Source organism: Gekko japonicus, unplaced genomic scaffold, assembly GCF_001447785.1.
Source record: "Gekko japonicus isolate JY-2015 unplaced genomic scaffold, Gekko_japonicus_V1.1 scaffold512, whole genome shotgun sequence".
Lineage (NCBI taxonomy): Eukaryota > Metazoa > Chordata > Lepidosauria > Squamata > Gekkonidae > Gekko > Gekko japonicus.
In genome coordinates this window covers 950,013-968,240 of record NW_015170289.1, presented here as the reverse complement: position 1 = coordinate 968,240, position 18,228 = coordinate 950,013, and the positions used below count along the sequence as shown (strand labels likewise).

Here is an 18,228-nt window from a genome sequence, read left to right as displayed (position 1 = left end):
TCATCTTTGTCCCACCCCTCTAATCCAATCTTTGCCCACTGCCAGTCCTGACTATTGTCAGCACAAGCCCTTCTGAGCGCTCCCATTGGCCGTGCGCTGGCGCCATTTGGCGAAAGGCGTTTGTGACGTCAAGAGACGCCCGAGTTTGCAGGGGAGGGAGGGGAGATTGGGCGGTTGCGACGCAAAACCGCGGGTTCGGTGGAGAGCGAGGGGCGGTGCTTCGACATCTCCGCCCGCCCCGCCCCTCTATTTGCCTTGCCCGAACGAACCCAGGCGCTGGTCTCTCTCCCGCCCCTCCCCTCAGTCACTTTTCTCCCTTTCTGCCGTCAGCGCTGCGTTAGCAACCTCGTTCTTTCTCTCTACCCAGTGGCATCGCGCCCTATATGGTCTATCGTCGCCGCCCTGCTCCGGTACCACCTGCGCGGCCGCCTCCTCTTCTCTCCGGCTCTGCTCCTTCTGCCCCCGGCGGTGGCGCCCTCAGCACCCAGGCTGTATGATCAGGCTACAGTCTTCAATGAGTAACCATATTCCTGTGAGTAGCGGACGGCGCCTCTGTCTCTCTTCTCTCCCCCTCTTAAAACAACAACAGAAAACAGGCTGCTTAACGCGCCCCCCCCCCCATCCTCCTTTCCTCCATGTTTGTCTCTTTGTTCCTGGGCCACGGCAGCCGCGTTCTCTGGAGCGGGAGGGGACGGAACGTGCAACCCGAACTGAGTGGCGCCATCCTCAGTTTTGTGCTGCGGGCTCAGGCATACAAAGCTTTCATTGTCTGGAAGAAAGGGCGACGTTTTTAATCGCGCCCCCCTCTCTTCCCGTTGGCCTGCTGGGAGTGGGGTTCCCCATTCACGCCGTCGCACCTCCTTAACTTCAGCCAGAGTAGCGACTGGTGCAAGTCTGCTTGCCCAGGCGACCTGTGGGACGTGGCAGGGGAAGGAAAGGCGGCGGCGGCGGGGGGCAGGGAATGTCTGACCGGGAGGCGCCGCCGCCGCCGCCGTCTTCCTAGAGAAAGGAGGGCGAGCCACACGGCGGGCGGGGAACGCACAGGGCTGCAGTGGAGGAGTCGCCTCTGATGGCCTGCGGCCGGAACGCGTGACACGTGTGTGCCTCGGCACCGAGCTTCTCAGCAAACGGAACAAAGATGCCGGTGAACAGCGTAATTTCGGCAGCAGTTCTGGGCGGAGGTATTCCCTGTCTACCGCCATCGGCAGAACAGCTTTCCTGTGGCGTGTAGCCACAACGCAGGAGTTAGGGCCGTTGGTGTATTGGGGGTCGGTGGGGACTGATTCGTGAGTTAGACTAGTTAAGGGAGGCATAAGTGGAAGCGCCCCCCCTTGAGCGCCACTCGCGAGTTGTAATTCGGAACAGCTGCCAGACGCGAGTCAATCCGTGGCAAAGGCTCGTTCTAGCTTCTCTAGCGCACATGCAGACTTTTACAAAAGGTGGGGGGATGGGACAACACCCCGGCGCCGAGTCTTCGGGGATTCAGTGCATGTGGAAAATCGGTAACTCGAGAAGGGAGGCGTAAGAAGGACTTCTCTTAACTATTCGTAGACCTCAGCTGGCTTTTAATATCCTGGGGTGTGCTGAATCCCATTTGTGGCCTTGGAGTCTCTAACAGGACATTTAGAGCCTAGCTGCCAATCTCCCAAGAAGCTCCCAGTAGGGCATGAGAGGCCTTGGAAGGGCGCTCGACTTTAACCTCCCCACTGTGTCTTCAGGAACAAGTCGAGACTTGCCCGGGCCGCTGCTGGAGTGTTGGCTGGCTTTTCCAATGAATCTGGAGTGCTGCTGTACTGCCGAGAGGCATTTGGCAGGTGACCAGCCCCACTTCGGTTCAAAGGATGGACCCACAGGTCGAAAGGATGAATAAGGAGGGCAAGCCGCAGAAGGAGTCTTCTGAGCTAAAGATGTTTGGCATGGGCTTATGAAAACCACTTGACTTTCAGCTGTATCAGAGTGATAATTCAGGGAGGGGAGAGCAGACATCTGCTTCTTAGAAGTGATCTTTATTTCGGAATGCTTCTCTTGCAGGCACTCTCAGTGTTGCTTGGGCTTGTGCCCTAGGCGGGGCTATCATATGTCGGACCCCCCTGGCAGGTGACCAGCCCCACTTCGGTTCAAAGGATGGACCCACAGGTCGAAAGGATGAATAAGGAGGGCAAGCCGCAGAAGGAGTCTTCTGAGCTAAAGATGTTTGGCATGGGCTTATGAAAACCACTTGACTTTCAGCTGTATCAGAGTGATAATTCAGGGAGGGGAGAGCAGACATCTGCTTCTTAGAAGTGATCTTTATTTCGGAATGCTTCTCTTGCAGGCACTCTCAGTGTTGCTTTGGCTGAGGAAGTATGTGCTTGTGTGACATGTGAGAGGCCTATTAAATGACAAGCAAGGTGAAACGGTTAATGGGTGCTGAGCTAACAAAGCAGTCATCTTTGAGCTGAGTCACAGGACTGTTAATTTGTGTGTTCATATGAATCTGAGCTTGCCAATCAGTTAACACTCTTCATGCTTGTAAGAAGCAATCTGTAATCTGCTCTAGTTCAGAGTGGAGTTAGAATTTTCCATCTTTTCCTCATGAACCTTCTTTTACCCTGTCTGGTAGGTATGGAGGAAAGCATTTGAACTTGTAGAAATGGATTGGTTTAGTTACTTTCTAAAATCTTCTTTGTCCTGATTTGCTTAAGTAAAGTGCTTTCAGTTAACTTTTGGATTCTGTGTAAAGTAGTTAGTTATTTAAAATATGTTAACACCTTTAGCCTGCCATTGAAGCCCACAAAAGCCAGTGGTCAGATAGTGGTTAGATAATCTTTCAGATTTAGTTTTTTCTATCTGGGAAACTATTTCTAATTTAGTGTGACAGCAGAAATAGAAACTCTGCTAAAAACATTTCCCAACTCATGAGGCTCTTATTTGTTATCTGTATGTTCTAAATGTCATTGAGCATGAGTGGAGTTCCTATTGTTGCCTACAACCCACACTGTTGACTGGAAAAGGCAGTTATTCATGCAAGTATGCCTCTTCATGTCAATTCTGGCTGCTGCCCCATCCCAGTCCCAGAACTTCCACCTCCTCAAAAGTTCCTTCTGTACTTCCTCCCCCTTATCAGCTGTCTTACTTTCTTTTCCCTGTAGTCTATCTTTTCCCTTCCCACTTGTACTTGCCATCCTCTGAACTTCTCTGTTTCTCAGACCTAGTATTCTAGCTTTGCTTACTTTCTGTTGCTCCAGGTGGCTAACCCTCATGATTCCAGCATGCCATGTTTTTGCTGTTCTTTTGTGAATGCTTTGTGATGGCTGCAGGATGTAGAGATGCTGCATGGGACATAAGGTGGCTGTATATGGGAAATGCTTTTGGCATCTAGTTGTGGCTGCTTCAGACTGGCTAGAAACTTGCCTGAAAGTTGTTGCTTGCTGCCATTACATTTCACTGGGCCTTGGAGCAGATTTTCCTACTATTGAGATGCCTTGTGATAGGAACACTTTCAACATCGGTAGCTTTGTTCTGATTGGTGTGGACAAGCACCATGCAAAGTATGAGAAATACAAAATAGCACTGTTGGTTCCACTGGTGGTTGCAATATGTATCTCACTTTCAGTAGTGGCCCTAGGTAAGAAATAACTATGGTAGGGTTACCATATTTTGAAAAGCAAAAAAGAGGACATATTTCCCAACTGATTGCTTCGAACAAGTTATCACTATGACAAACCTCAGTTTAAATACCCCTACTGTTTAAGCTAACTGCTAATAACTAGAGCTATTCCTAACCTTCCAACCCCCAAAAAAGGAAATTTTCATCAGTTTTTTTAAAAGAGCCCACAAGAAGACAGACACCCAAAAAAGAGGACATGTCCACTAAAAAGTAGACATCTGGTAACCCTAAACTATAGCTAACAATGCCAGTGTTGGATAACAAGGCTGTTTCCACATCATGGTACTATATTCTATGCCTTTAAGTGTGTGCGGTAGATGTTAACAACTGGCATCAAGAAATATATTTGTTTCAGTCTTCAAAATTTTAAACACAGATGCATAAACTACTTTAAAATATGAGAGAACACTGTCAGATTAGACGACAGAATGCAGCAATTTCACAGAGACTATAATCATATTTCCCCCCATATTTTAAGAATTTAGTGCTTCAGTTTCCTTCACTTTCAACTGCAGCAGCCCTCACATGGCAAAGTTGCCGAGGGAAAGGCATGGATGGTGGGTGGATTATCCGGGCGCGATCACACCCCAACATCTGGGAAGTGGAGCGCACCCGTGGCTTACCGCCGACAATGTGAGTTAAAAAACTATTACCTCCAAGGTACTAGTAAACGTTTGCCACGAGCTGCCTCCAGATGCCGTGTTGTGATCGGCGCGGAGCGCGGCATTCCCCTCCGGTCCCTTGTTTACCCACCGGTGCCGAGGGAAGGACCCGTGGTGTGCCGCCGGCGCATCTGATCGTGTAATTGCGCATCAAACTGCACTGGGACAATTAGCCACGCCTCCTCCCCACGATATCCGGCCCGTGTGACCGGGGCCTTAGACTTGTGTGTATTGTGTTTTTTCCTAGCTTAAATAAGTATTTAAAATGTTGGTCTGAAGCAACAAAACAAAGTTGGAGTCCAGTGGCACCTTTAAGACCAACAAAGTTTAATTCTGGGTATAAATTTTCACGTGCATGCACACTTCATCAAATGAACACAAAAGCTTATACCCAGAATTAAACTTTGTTGGTCTTAAAGGTGCCACTGGACTCAAACTTTGTTCTGTTACTTAAAATGTGTAGTTGAAAGAACATTGTACTTGGTTATCCACTTGCCCAGATAAAAATGTCCTCTAGTTTTGGAGAGCCAGTTTGGTGTAGTGGTTAAGTGTGCAGACTCTAATCTGGGAGAACCGGGTTTGATTCCCCACTCCTCCTCTTGAACCTGCTGGATGACCTTGGGCAAGCCATAGTTCTGGCGCAGCTGTTCTTGAAAAAGAGCAGTTTCTGTCAGAGCGCTCTCAGCCCCACCTACATCACAGGGTGTCTGTTGTGGGGATGGGAAGGGGAAGAAGTTCGTAAGCCACTCTGAGACTCCCTTGGGTAGTGAAGGGCGGGGTATAAATCCAGTCTCTTCTCTTATGTGTCTTTCAGTGCTTTGGAACATCTTCAGGGCAAGGGAATGGCATAGCAGTGGAGCAGTCATAAAAGTGTATCTCTGTGCCTTTGCTGTTACTTCATACATGGAGAACAGTGTGGCTAGCACATATATGGAGATAGGAGCAGCCTGTTTAGGTTGGAATCCCCAGTACTCTCTCCAGCTGTCATGCCTTCCAGCCAGTTCCTTTGAACTGAGTAAACTCAAGAAGAATGTAGCACAGAAGGCAGAGTGAGGGTTTATAACCTTTTAGGTGATCTTGATGAAAAGTAAACCTTGCTGTGGTGTTAACACAGATTATTTCAAGGCTATGGACCTGAGTGACAAAGGCAGGCCAAACTCCATTGGTAGTTATTGGTACTTTCAGGTCACAGGATGTCTAAACAAACCCAGTTATGACTGATTTGGTGTGTAGGGGTTCATGACTATATTCCACGCACGGGGCATTATCTTTATGTTTATGTGTTTTTACTTCATGTATTTGTAGTTGTGCCAGCAGCCTAATACATCATTTGACAGTATGGTGTTGTGGCTAGGAGTGTCAGACTAGTATCTGAGAGACCCGGGTTCAAATCCCCACTTGTGCCATGGAAGCTCACTGGGTGACTTTTGCCCAGTCTTATTTCTTTCACTCCTAACCTACCTTGCAGGGTTGTTGTGAGGATAAAATTGGGTAGAGAGTAACTTGAGTTGCTTTGAGCCCCCAATTAGTGAGAAAGGGTGGGATATAAATAACATAAATATTTGTGGCAGAGAGAGAAATGTTGGAGAATATTTACTATATTTGCTGATACAATCATGTTCATTGACAGGCTGGATTCTCAGGCAAAAAAGTATCAGAAGCTCAAAATAGTTTTGATTTTGATTTTGAGTAAGCAGACGTGGAGTGGTGAGAGGGAATGCAGAATCTGCTTTTCGTGAGTTGACATGTAGGTTACCCCATGGTTTTGTTCCCATATAGTCAAGAACTATGTGAGATGACCTAGTGATGCTATTTGTAGCTCTGGAGTTGTCACTGTCAATATGCTGATGACATCCGGCATGTATCTTTAAGTAAGTGACTGGTCATGGCTGCCCCAGTCCTTGTCAATGCCTGAATGCTGTAGTTAAGACGATGAAGATGGAGGTGACATTGCTTAGAAAGGCTGGTGCTTTGGAAGAGGCTTTTACTCCTGGTGCATGGAGTATCTCTGGCATTAGTGGATTCAGTTAAGAACCTGGCGGCACTCTTGGACCCGGCCTCGTGTATGGGTAAACAAGTAGGCAAAGTCTCAGTCTTTGCTTTTGTCAGTTACATCTGGCTCAGAAGTTGGGCACACTGGATAGAACTGACTGATCACACGGATCCACGCTACTGTGATCTTCAGAATGTTAGTGCATTGTGGTTTGTGATGCTGCCCTTGGCAATTACTTGGCAGTTGCACATAGTGCAAAATGGTAAGTTGACTGCTGATTTAAATGTGTGCACTAGAACAGCATTTCCCTACCAGTGGGTTCCACACTTTTGCTTTTTTATTCTTTTTAAAAAGTGGGTTATCACATCAAGTAAATTTGGACTTGCAGGTTACCATGCCAAAAAGTTTTGGAACCACTGCACCGAGGTGTCATTATGTATTTAAGTATTTAAGGCATGTATTCTGTCACTCCTTCCACAAAACACAATGTGTTCCTGCAGACCTTCCTTTTCCTGCAGCCCCTGGGTCATGTACCCTGCATGGAGAAATTGCTGAGGTGGGGGAACAGGCTGGAATGAGACACTGCATCTCCACTGTGGAGAGGGATCTACTTTGTCACCACTCCAGCCCACTGACCTGCATGGCTGTTCCTCTACATGTATCCTGTGGCCCTAGGAAAGATCTTTCTGAGGGTTGGAAAGGGCTGTGGAAACCAGAGGAATATGGGAAAATGCTGTGTGTCTAGTCTGCAGAAATCAGTTTTTAGCAACAGGCAGCAGTTATCTGTTCCAAAAGCACTGAAGTGTTACTAAACTTACATTTGCTTATAATACAGTTTTTTAAATAGTTGTTCTGCAGTCCCAAATTCCTTTTAGCCTTAGAACTCTGATTTCAAGCAGTGCTACCTGCTGCATTTCTTCTCCATATCCATGGAACTGGGCTAATTAATCTTTTTTAATATAACACACAAGCAAAAAGCTATAGGCACACCTTGTATATCCAGGCATCTGCTACATAGCTTGAACTAAAAGCTGAACATTATTGCTGGAGTCACACTTCAGCAACTATATATACTTGATTGAGTAGACTCTCTGGCTGGTTCATTTGTGAAACTAAACAGTATTGTTAAACCCTCACAGAATGCTAGACTTCTTTCCATATATGTACATGTTTGAACTTGTTTTGAAGTTGTTTTAAGTAAAACTCATCAAGGACTTAGATTGTGTATTGAACCATATTTCTTCTCTCCTATGTGTAGGATCTTCACAGAAACATTTCATCCATCACTGACATTCATTGTGTGTGACTCCCTGAAATATTTTGCTAAATGGTTCCCTGGCCTAAGTGGGTTGGTTGGGCTGAGTGCCTGTGTCCAGGTGGAAAAACATGGTTCCTCCTTTTAAAAGAAGTTCGTAATGTGTTCTTTCTGTTTTCTTCCTCCTTTTTGCCAAGCAGATCCTATTCTTTTTGTTTTTAAACTTTGAATTGTTCTTACAACTTTCCTTGATTCCTTACAACCTACCTTAATTTGCGGTGCTAGGAATAGAACATATGAAGTCTGAGATGTGAACAGAGCTGTGCAATAGCTTTTTTAACTCCCTAGCCTGTTAATGCAGCCTAAAACATTTCATAGCAGCAGCTTGCTGACTCTTGTTCACTTTTGTTATCCAGTATAATCTGAGAGTAGGAGCTGCGGTGGCTCAAGTGGTTAAGACGCTGAACTGCAGGCTGTGGAAGATTGGTAGTTCAGCGGTTCGAGACCCGAGTGTGCCGCATGATGGAGTGAGCTCCCCGTCTCTAGTTCCAGCTCCTGCCAACCTAGCAGTTCGAAAGCAAGAAATTGCAAGTAGATAAATAGGTACTACTTCAGTGAGAAGGTAACAGCGTTCTGTGCACCTTGTCTTTAGTCTTGGGGCTGACAAAGGCCCACTGGTGTCTTGTGGAGTACGATCCCGACCCTTGTGAAGGCCCAGAGCCGGCCGCCACTTTTGTTTTTGGCTGTGGCTGCCCTATTCAATCCTGAAGGATGAGGGCTGTTAGGCATTGGGTCTCACGCCATGCTTGAAGGGTCTCCCTTCTCTTCCTCTACCTGAGGTGAGAAACCCATGAATGGAATCGCATGCCTGTGGTGTCTCCCTCTGTGAAAGGAAGGTGACGGTATTGCCCTTTTCACCTTCATCTCAGCTAACACCTCGTCGATTTTGAGTCCCGAAGAGAAGCTTGAGGACCACTCTGTAGTTAAGTTACTCCTTGACAGTGTGATAAAGGTTTCCTTGCTTGGAAACTGGATGGACCCAACTCTAGGATTGTGAAGCTCCTCTTCGATCCCAAGCCAAAGAGGTAGCGCTGTCTGAAGATGTTTCCATTGTCCTGTGGCTGGTATGACTGCACTCTGAAGCACACGGGATGCTGTTACCTTGCCACCAAAGTGGCACCTATTCATCTACTTGCAACCCCTTGCTTTCGCACTGCTAAGTTGGCAGTAGCTGGGACCAGGGATGGGAGCACACTTCTTGAGCTGCCATCTACTGACCTACTGGACTGCCAATTGGTGTCTTAACCACTGAGCCACTGCAGTGGCCCTTGCTGCCTGAGTCTTTCTGTCCCTAGCATCTTAAGGCCCTCTCCCCAGGGCTGGGGAGCACTGCCCTTTAAAGCGGGGCCCCGCAGTGGTGGCGATCAAGGGACCTTAAGGGCCTTCAGATCCCCCCTGGTCTCCTCTTTTGAGAATCACACACGCTTTTTGACAGACAAAGGGGAGCTCCCACCTTTAGGAACAGCCCACTCTGCTCTGATGATGTTATCAGGGGAGGCAGGAGAATGGTGCGAAGGTTTGCACCGAGACTGGTTTCTTAAAGCCTCTGATTTCCCACTTTGCCGAGACTGAAGATACAGGTCTCTCTGCCCGTTCCCAACTGGTAACCCAGCGTGGAACGCCCTTGTTCAACAGCCTTCAGAAAGGTTCAGATTTAAGCCAGTCGAATCCGACTCTAGGGGGCGGTGCTCATCCCCGTTTCCAAGAACCAGCACTGTCCGAAGACTCCTCCGTGGCTGGCATGACGAGACGTCAAGGTGCATGGAACACTGTTACCTGTGCATCTACTTGCAATTTCTAACTTTTGAACTGCTATGTTGGCAGGAATTGGGACTAGAGACAGGAGCTCACTCCGTCACGCTGCCCTCAGGTCATGACTGCCCAACTACCGACCTTCTGGTCGCAGTTCAGCATTCTAACCACTGTTCCGCTGCGGCCCCTTCTTCCTTCTCTGTATCTCCACCCAGGGAAGTGATGATAGATGTAATCTCGGCCTGCAAAAACATAGTGGTGTGGCTTCCCTTCCTGCAGGAGTCCCTTGGAGGATGACCTTCCCCCGGCTCCATGCTTGCATGTGCAGGTTTTGGGGTTGTGCCAGGGCTGCTGCCCCCACCCTCTGGCTTCCAGTGTCCTGAAGCCATTGGGTGCCACCCCAGGCCGCTCCCATTAATGTCCAGGTCCGAGAAGGTCCCGGCTGAAACGCTGAGGGACTGAATGGGTGCGGTGCCCAGCTGACTAGGTCCTGCAGCAGCTGCGGCTGTTGGTGAAAATGTGGTTGTGGGGCCTTTATGCTGACCTCTTGGACCACTTGCGGGGGGGGGGGGAAGCAGGGACTGACTGGCTCCTTGCTTTCAGCCAGCCCCGCGCTGGTGTAGCTTCCCCTTCCGACCATTATTGCCTGACCCCCAAATTCCTCTGGGGTAAGGGACTGAGGCTCCATGAGGGACCTCCATTACAGCCATTTTTCCCCTGTCCGAAGCCTCGGCTGGCGGAAGGGGCCATTCCGACCTTTGTGGCCTGGGGGGCGCGAGCTTGCCTGCTCCACACGCTCAACCCGCTGGCCTTCCTGCGCCATGCCGCTGGGTCCCTTGCTGGCTGGGTTATCTGTGCCCTGTGCTGGCTGGGAACCGGGCTGCTGAAGAGGTTGGAGTGGATGGGGCTGGTAAGGCTGCATCTGTATAGGGTGCAGGATGCCTGCCGGTGCCCACACCCCAGGTGGACCCATGGCTCCCCAAGAGCCGCTATACTTGGGTTGGTCCTGGTTGGGCAGGACTGCTTGTGGGGCGGGTGGGGGAGAGAGCAGGGACTGACCGGCTCAGTGCGTTCGGCCGGCCCCACGCTGGTGGAGCTTCCCTCTTCTGACTGGTGTTGCCCGACCCCCGACTCCTCAGGGGTAAGGGGCTGAAGCTCCATGGGGACCTCCGTCATTGCGGGAGGGGCTGCCCAACCTTTGGCATCGGTGGTGGTGGGGAAGGGAGCTTGCCTGTTCTGCGCACCCCACCAGCTGGCCCGGGCGCGCCATGCCGCTAGGTCCCTATGCCGCCTGGGTTTGCGTAGGGATTGTGGCTGAAAAAGGGGGGCCGTCAGTCCCTATGGACCTGCCACCCCAATGCCTCCACCATATCCTTGGAGCTGGCTGGCTGCATCTGCAGAGCTGTCCCTCCCCCCCGGACCGCCCCCCATCGGAATAAGCTCACCACAGGGCTCACCGGCCCCTTCTGTTTCCCGCGTCGATTTATCCTTCTGCGACTGCTGCCCGCCCCTCCTGCTACTGCCCTCTTCTTGGCGCGGGAGGGGGGGAGTGGGAGCCAAATGGTTTTGATCAGTTGGGGTCCTCGGCGCCGGCCGCGGCCTCCACGCCGCCATCTTAAGCCACATGCTTTGGGGGGGCACGGAAACCGGCCGGCTCAGTGCGTTCAGCTGGTCCTGCGCTGGTGGAGCCTCCTTCCTCTGCTCGGAGCAGCGGCACGACTCCCAGCCGCTGATATGTCTATTGCCCGCCTCCCGGAACCTCGGGGGCAATGGGTCTGTATGGAGGTCTCCGTTGCGGCCATTCCCTCTTCTCCCGGAACCTGTGGGGGTGGGGCCGGGTCTTCTTCCTCCCGTCTGGCATCTTCAGCGTTCTCCGGCTTCCTTGGAGCCTGGGAGGGAAGGGTAGGTCTTCAGACGTAGACCTCCCCGCTCTGCTGCTATCTAATTTTTAAGTTTTAAATTAGTTCCTCTGGCTTGGAGCAGGAGCTCCAGCCGTCCTACCGAGCGCAGGGCTATACAGAAACTGGAGAGGTCAGCCTAGGTCCTGCCAATAGGAGCCACGAAATAAAGAAATTTGCGTAGCCTATCCGAGCGAGCAGAGGCGTGACCTAACCAGTTCCTGGATGACTTCCCCCCACTGAAGGAGAAAGGCTGTTCTTCCTGATTGGGGAATGAGGATTTTGTTGGAAATGTTTTTTAAATTAAAAAGTTTTCATCTTAAAATATTGCATTTTCACTGCTTTTCCTCTTGGGTATGTTACTTAAGACAAAGTTGTATGAAGAGTACCTGTTTGGTCAATGACGAATAACTTTTTTTCTCTTTGCAGCAGTTCTGTGGTGTTCTTGGTCACACATTTATGGAGTTTCTGAAGGGCAGTGGGGACTACTGCCAGGCACAGCACGGCCTCTATGCAGACAAGTGAACTGTAGAAGTCCATTACTACTCCACCAAGAAGCCCCCTTAAGAGAGGTTACCAAGATAAGAAGTGTTGAATTGAAATTGGCAGAGCATTTTACAAAGGAGTTCAGACCTGAATGGGGTAACCTCAGTGCACTGCCTTTCTTTTTGCCTCAGTATTACTGGATTGAAGAATTGCTGCTTCTTGTTTTAAGAGGTTCATTTCATTTCCCATTGCTCCCAGGTTCATACTTGTCAGTACTTTCAAGTGGCTTTTAGTAAAGTAGACGTCCGTTCCTCTGCATCACTTCTGTTAATTTTTATCAATCTTGTTGCACGTTTTAACTAAATTAACATGGCCCGAATGAATCGCCCAGCTCCCGTGGAAATCACTTACAAGAATATGAGATTCCTTATCACTCACAACCCAACCAATGCAACCTTAAACAAGTTCATAGAGGTAAGGACACTCAAAGGGAATGCTTATTTATAAAGTCTATAACATTGACAACAATTCATGTTTAATAGAATACAGATGTGTTTAATTTGCATCATATCCATATTATGCTTCACTGTCTTGAGCAAACATGGAAATAATTTAGAGGCATGTCCTGGTATGAAGAGATCACTCACTTTGCAAAATGAAGTGAAGAAAAAAATATGTGCCCCAAGTTAAACTTATCTTTTTAGGATACTTGTATTGTGTATTGTGTTAAAGGTAACTGCCGCCTTTAAGCAAACAGCATTAAATAAATAAATTTCTAGTAGTAGTAGTAGCTGATAGATTAAAAGTGGGAAAAGATTTGTGTAAACAAAGCTTATTACACCAGAATTGGTTTAGATATTTCTTTGATGAATATGTGTATGAAAAGCATTTAAAAGGACAAGATCATCCATGTGACATTTGCACACTGCAGTTAAGTTAAATGTTTACGACACAACTAAAGTTTTGAAAGTACAGAGGCCAGGTAAAATTAAGGATACAAGCCAGGCTGCACAAAGGTAGTCCCATCTGTATCTTTAAAATACAGAGCATCTACATAGGGCCATTTTTAACTGCTAAAGTGATTCTAGGTGACAAAATGGTGACTGTTGGTGCCAAACTAATCTGTAGAGGCATATTTTAGTGACATAGCAGAATAAATGATGTGGTTACTTATAGTGAAAGGACATTACAAACTTAAGTAGCATCTCCTTAATTTTGATGTGCAAAACAATGTGCATGAGTCCCCATATCATTTTGTCTTGAACTAGTACAGGTCTCATGGGGAGGAATATAAATATAAATAAATCTTTCCATACCCTCTCTCCTTAATTTTCCTCAGCCTCCCCCTGGTACTACCTACGACGTCTACACCTACATACCTGCCATTTTCTGTTCCCTTCCCTACAACGTTTACTTTTTTGCTCCCCCTCCAAATTTACTCCACCATATTTTACTTCTTTTAGTGTTTGTTTCTGTCCCCTATGCTGACACTAACTGAAGCCTGGAACCCTCAGCAATGTTGGTTACAATTTTCTTACTAACTCACAAATATATGATCACCAAGATCTCACAACATGGTCTCACAAGAGCTCTGTGGAATTTTTAAAGAACCAGATATTGGCTTCTGTGGTCAGGTGTGTTAATCCTTCAGTGTATATCTTTTTACATTATATATTTTCCTACAAACATGGGGCTTCGCGTGTTCCCATTTTGCAGTTATTTTCATGATTAAATGCTATTATTAGCTTGTGGCAAAAATGAAACAACTGACTGTTTCTTGTATGGTAGGTCAAAGTACATCAGTGTTGGGTAGAAATCCTGTACTGCTATTCCTAGAGCTTATATTCGTGAAATATAATTTCACAGTACTTGTGTTCATAAGGTTTCAATGGTTCAGAGTGAAGGCTCTGCCATTTTTTTAAAAAAAACTTCACAAACTTCATAGATGGAGCCTTGTATATGTAGTAAGAGTGAAAGGCAACAATTACAGAACTGCTAAAACAACTTGAAATCTTTTGTTTACGATACAGTGGCATGGGTTTGGAAAGCTGCACGGTTTTTACAGTCATGGTTTTAAAAAAATCTATGTTCTTTTTAGGAACTTAAGAAGTATGGAGTAACTACGGTTGTGAGAGTTTGTGAAGCCACTTATGACACTGCTCCAGTAGAAAAAGAAGGCATTCAGGTTTTGGTAAGTGGCTTAATTTAACATCTTAAATTAGTTGTAGAGGTCTTATGGATGAATAATATTTTTAAAAGGCAGTGGCATGGCTATGATAGACAACCTGAAAAAAACATGGATAGAATAAAATTAAGTAATTCAGACCAGGCAATAAGACAGCTGTTTGAATTGGCTTTGCGAATTAAGACAGTTTGAGAAGTAATCTTGAGAAAACCTAAAGTTCTCGTTGACTGGCCTATGTCTCTACAACTGATGTAAAAATAAGACTTGTATGATTTTGCATGGAAGTCCACAGAAAATGAAGATTTCAAAAAGTTGTGGTAAGATGATTTTAAAAGTTTATATTCCGCTGTTGTCAAGCTACAACCCAGATCTTTCCATTTAATTTATTTGGAGGCTAAATGCCCTATCATCCCAAAGGATTGTAAGATGGTGATACTGGTTCTTTCAGTTATAAGACAAGGACAATTATCTAAATTTGCAGGACTGGCCCTTTGATGATGGAGCACCACCATCTACACAGATTGTTGATGATTGGCTTAACCTCTTGAAAGTTAAATTCCGTGAAGAGCCTGGCTGTTGCATTGCTGTACACTGTGTTGCTGGTCTTGGAAGGTAAGCAAAACTTAGTGATCAAGGTCTACTATTGGAGCAGTTCTTTTCACTATGTGTGAAAGGTAGTCACATCTTCAGTGCTGCAGCTTTAAGGTACAAAAAAATCTGGACACACACGACCCAATCAGTTGAACAAGTATAAAGCCAACAGTCGTGATAGTCTGACCCACAATCAAACAGTCATAAGACTTATAAAGAATGCTGTTTATGTATTGCAATGCTATAACATGATACAGCGTCGTCTCCGGAATCTTCTTCAGGAGATATTATAGTGGTGCCAAAGCTCTCAGTTTCATAAATGTTAGACAACAAGTCTTAAGAATATTAAATTCAGATAGGATGCTGATCTCAATTAACATACAGGCTCAAAATATGCTGCTATGTTTCTACTGGATCACTGGCGCCTACCCTGTATGTTAATTGAGATCAGCATCCTATTGTCTCAGTCTCCACTTTATCCTTTCAGCATCCATGTGAAGTAAATTAAACTGAGTCTGTGTGACTGGCTCAGGATCACCCAGCAAGCATCCATCACAGACAGGGAGTTCGAACATGGGAGAAACCTGTTGATTTGAGTCTCCCAGTCAGATATTATTGGGGTAGGAATTTGTCCCTTCATCTAACCCCAGAGAAATAAGATTTTAGTTGGCAGCTGGGGAACGCTTTCTGATCCAGCGGTCAACTACATGCATTTTTGTAAAATTAGAGTTTACTACCTTAATAAGCATATTACAAGTGGTTTTTTTGGGTGAAGAATGCACAGGCACCCTTCTCCCAGCATATAATTCCTGGTAACTTGTTCTCCGAAGGAACATTAACAAGGAAGCTCAATGGTTAGAATTGGGCAGTATTCTGGTGGGAAAGGAGATCCTGTGTTTGTCTTGTGTTAAGTTCATAATTTTCAGTAAAGCTATGTCGTTTCAGATGCAATACACAGAACTCATTTTTAAACTTTATCAGATGTTTGTAGGTTGAATATCATAACAAGTCTGCCACAAAATCAATAGGTGGTATTACATCAGTATTTTTGGCTAGGATTCACTTAGGGGGAAAATGGCACTCGGAAATTGTGGAAAAGATCAAGGCAGCTTGGAAAGCTCTTGGTATAACGTGTTTCCCGTTTCTTGCAGAGCACCTGTATTAGTTGCCCTTGCACTCATTGAATGTGGAATGAAGTATGAAGATGCAGTACAGTTTATAAGGCAGTAAGTATTGTCTATAGAAACCTGAGTTTTGTATTTTACTTAAGTATAGATTCAGGTGCACAAACAACATAGCAATGGTGGCAGGGCTATTTTTGGGCAGGAACTCAACAGGAACGGAGTTCCGGCTGGCTCCTGAGTTGGCCACGCCCAGCAGGAACTCATTAGCATAATAGGGCACACCCAACAGCAGAAACTCATTAGGATTGGCTACATTAGGGGTGTGTGGCCTAACATGCAAAGGGATTCCTGCTACAAAAAAGCCCTGGGTTTTGACAACAAACAAGGTAAACAGAATAAGAAGCAAAAGGTGGGTGTGGCTGGATGACAACACTTCTGGTGACATGGGGGTGTGACCTAATATGCTAATGTGCTGTGCTGTCAGGGTGTGGCCTTCTATGCTAATGAGTTTCTGCTGTTGGGTATCACCTATTATGCTAATGAGTTCCTGCTGGGCTTTTTCTACAAAAAAAAGCCCTGAATGGTGGTAACATAGCAAATCAGCAGAGGCTAGGAAGGAGCTCACAGTGATAGCTGGAGATTGTACTAAAACACAGACATAGGGACAGATAGTTGTCAGGATTCATCACTGCAGGGGAAGTGCAAAAGTCTTTTTTACTCCTGACATCTTTAATGCGATCTGAAACAAAATATTGCTAAATACAAGATTAAAATTTTAAGTGAACACTGTCCAAACAAAATTGAGAAATGAAGGATAGTAATGCTGAACCACTTTTTCCTTGACAGACAGTACTTAGAAGAGAAGCTTTATAAAATGATTTTAGGCACTCCCACACATTAAACTCAAATCAAGTTCAGCACACTACTTTTTTCCCCCCAGGAAGCGACGTGGAGCTTTTAACAGCAAGCAGCTTCTGTATTTGGAGAAATACCGGCCCAAGATGCGTCTGCGTTTTAAAGATTCAAATGGTCATCGAAACAACTGTTGCATTCAGTAAAACCAAGCTGCTTTGGAAGTAGATGATTAAACTAGATTTGGGCAGATTGCATGGGGAAACTATATGTATGTTTAAATTACATGAAGCTTCTATAGAAGTAGGCCAAAAAGGTTGGCAGGAGAGCAACTTTGTTTAGATAACCATTGTTTTAGAACAGGATATGTACATGGCCTATAAAATGTCTTGTTAGTAATATGTATCATTAAAATTTCCTTAATCATGCAGTTCAGTTTTTCATTGAAGTCCTGTAGACATATCTACCACGACGTGTAGAGTTTAGTTGCCAAAAGCCCAGCGTGCTATTTCTGTCTTTATCAGAGAGTAGTTCTAAAATAACTACAGCGATCTGGACCTTTCCTTTTCTCCACTTTTACTTCTGTTTTTATGGCGGCTTTGTAGAGTAATCAGCCTGTTCACTGTATGTTTGTCTCCCATAATCACACTAGAACGGATATCAGGATTTGCACACAATTTACTGACTTACTTTTGATGTCAACACTTTTGTTACTTAATCCTCTTCATTCACATGCATTCTATGGTTATGCATAGAAAGTAAATCCTTCACGCTGTACAGAAGCACACAAATTTTTAATGTCTCCAGACAAAAAGCCTTATAGTAAAATACTGGCACTTAACATGCAACTACCAGAGGGCCTGTAAAAGGATGGGAGGGGACTAATTAATATTTCTAGTAAAATGTTGCCTTTGTCTTGTGCAAGAAGTATAGAATATGCCCTTTACTTTAGTAAATATTTTTTAATGTAGAAATGCTTTATTGTAGCTGAAAAATTCTTAATCATAAAATTTCTGAAGATCTTGTAATTCTTTTACTGTAACTGTTGAAAGTTGTTTACCAACTATTGCTTTGTTGGAAGTGAGTTTGTGTTTTTTTCTTGAGTTTCTGCTATGAGGATGGCAGACCTCTGTAATATTTTGTATGCCTTTTGAGCTGCGTAACTTAATATTTGGATACTTGATAATTTGTTATGTAATTGATAAATGGTGATGTGTATTAATGTTCAACCATATATTTATACTGTATTGGGAATGTGTGGTTATAGTACTGTGGGAGAAATAATTTGCCAGTGTTCACCAGCTTGTAAAATCTAGTGCGAGAGCTCAAACATCTAAATAAACTCAAAGCTGCATTGCAGTTTACCTGAAATAATTGGTTCTTTGTGGGGCAGAAATTGGGGAAGAGGAAAGGAACCTTCTGGTCTACAGTTCTGTTATGTACAACTTCGATGTGCTACTAGTCTTAGTTGAGAAGATCAAGGAGGTAAATGAGATTCTTTGAAATTCTGAATTCCTTACTGAAACTTTAATGACCACACCTGCCCTTAGCAAAGTAAGATGGTGCTGAAAACTGGAAATAGTTAAATAAATCTGTTTTGTTTTTATGTATATGAAACATGTCAGTCCTGATATATTTCATGTACATCTTCTAAAGTAACACTCGTTTTTTAGACATCTGATTAAATTAGCAGCCTTCAGTATATGGCAAACAATAACCAT

The 18,228-nt window shown here is 45.5% G+C and overlaps 1 protein-coding gene across 6 annotated transcripts; it reads left to right on the top strand.

The window, feature by feature from the left end:
- The first annotated feature begins 241 nt into the window (after positions 1-241).
- On the top strand, positions 242-17,866 carry PTP4A1 (protein tyrosine phosphatase type IVA, member 1). 6 transcript variants are annotated; one of them, XM_015417878.1, is made up of 7 exons: positions 242-532; positions 11,699-11,911; positions 12,014-12,229; positions 13,854-13,946; positions 14,422-14,552; positions 15,683-15,757; positions 16,596-17,866. In XM_015417878.1, the coding sequence occupies exons 3-7, from the start codon at positions 12,125-12,127 to the stop codon at positions 16,711-16,713; spliced, it is 522 nt and encodes a 173-aa protein (XP_015273364.1). In that variant the 5' UTR covers positions 242-532; positions 11,699-11,911; positions 12,014-12,124; the 3' UTR covers positions 16,714-17,866. The 6 variants fall into 6 exon arrangements, with proteins under 6 accessions (XP_015273364.1, XP_015273367.1, XP_015273363.1 ...); XM_015417881.1 differs by having other exon boundaries at positions 11,702-12,229; XM_015417877.1 differs by having other exon boundaries at positions 11,699-12,229.
- The last annotated feature ends 362 nt before the right edge of the window (positions 17,867-18,228 follow it).

Excerpts from the sequence above, each read along its gene's own strand:
- PTP4A1 (XM_015417881.1), top strand. The coding sequence starts at position 12,125 with ATGGCCCGAATGAATCGCCCAGCTCCCGTGGAAATCACTTACAAGAAT. Across the intron at positions 13,947-14,421 it reads AAGAAGGCATTCAGGTTTTG|GACTGGCCCTTTGATGATGG; the intron begins GTAAGTGGCTTA and ends CTAAATTTGCAG. Across the intron at positions 14,553-15,682 it reads TGTGTTGCTGGTCTTGGAAG|AGCACCTGTATTAGTTGCCC; the intron begins GTAAGCAAAACT and ends CGTTTCTTGCAG.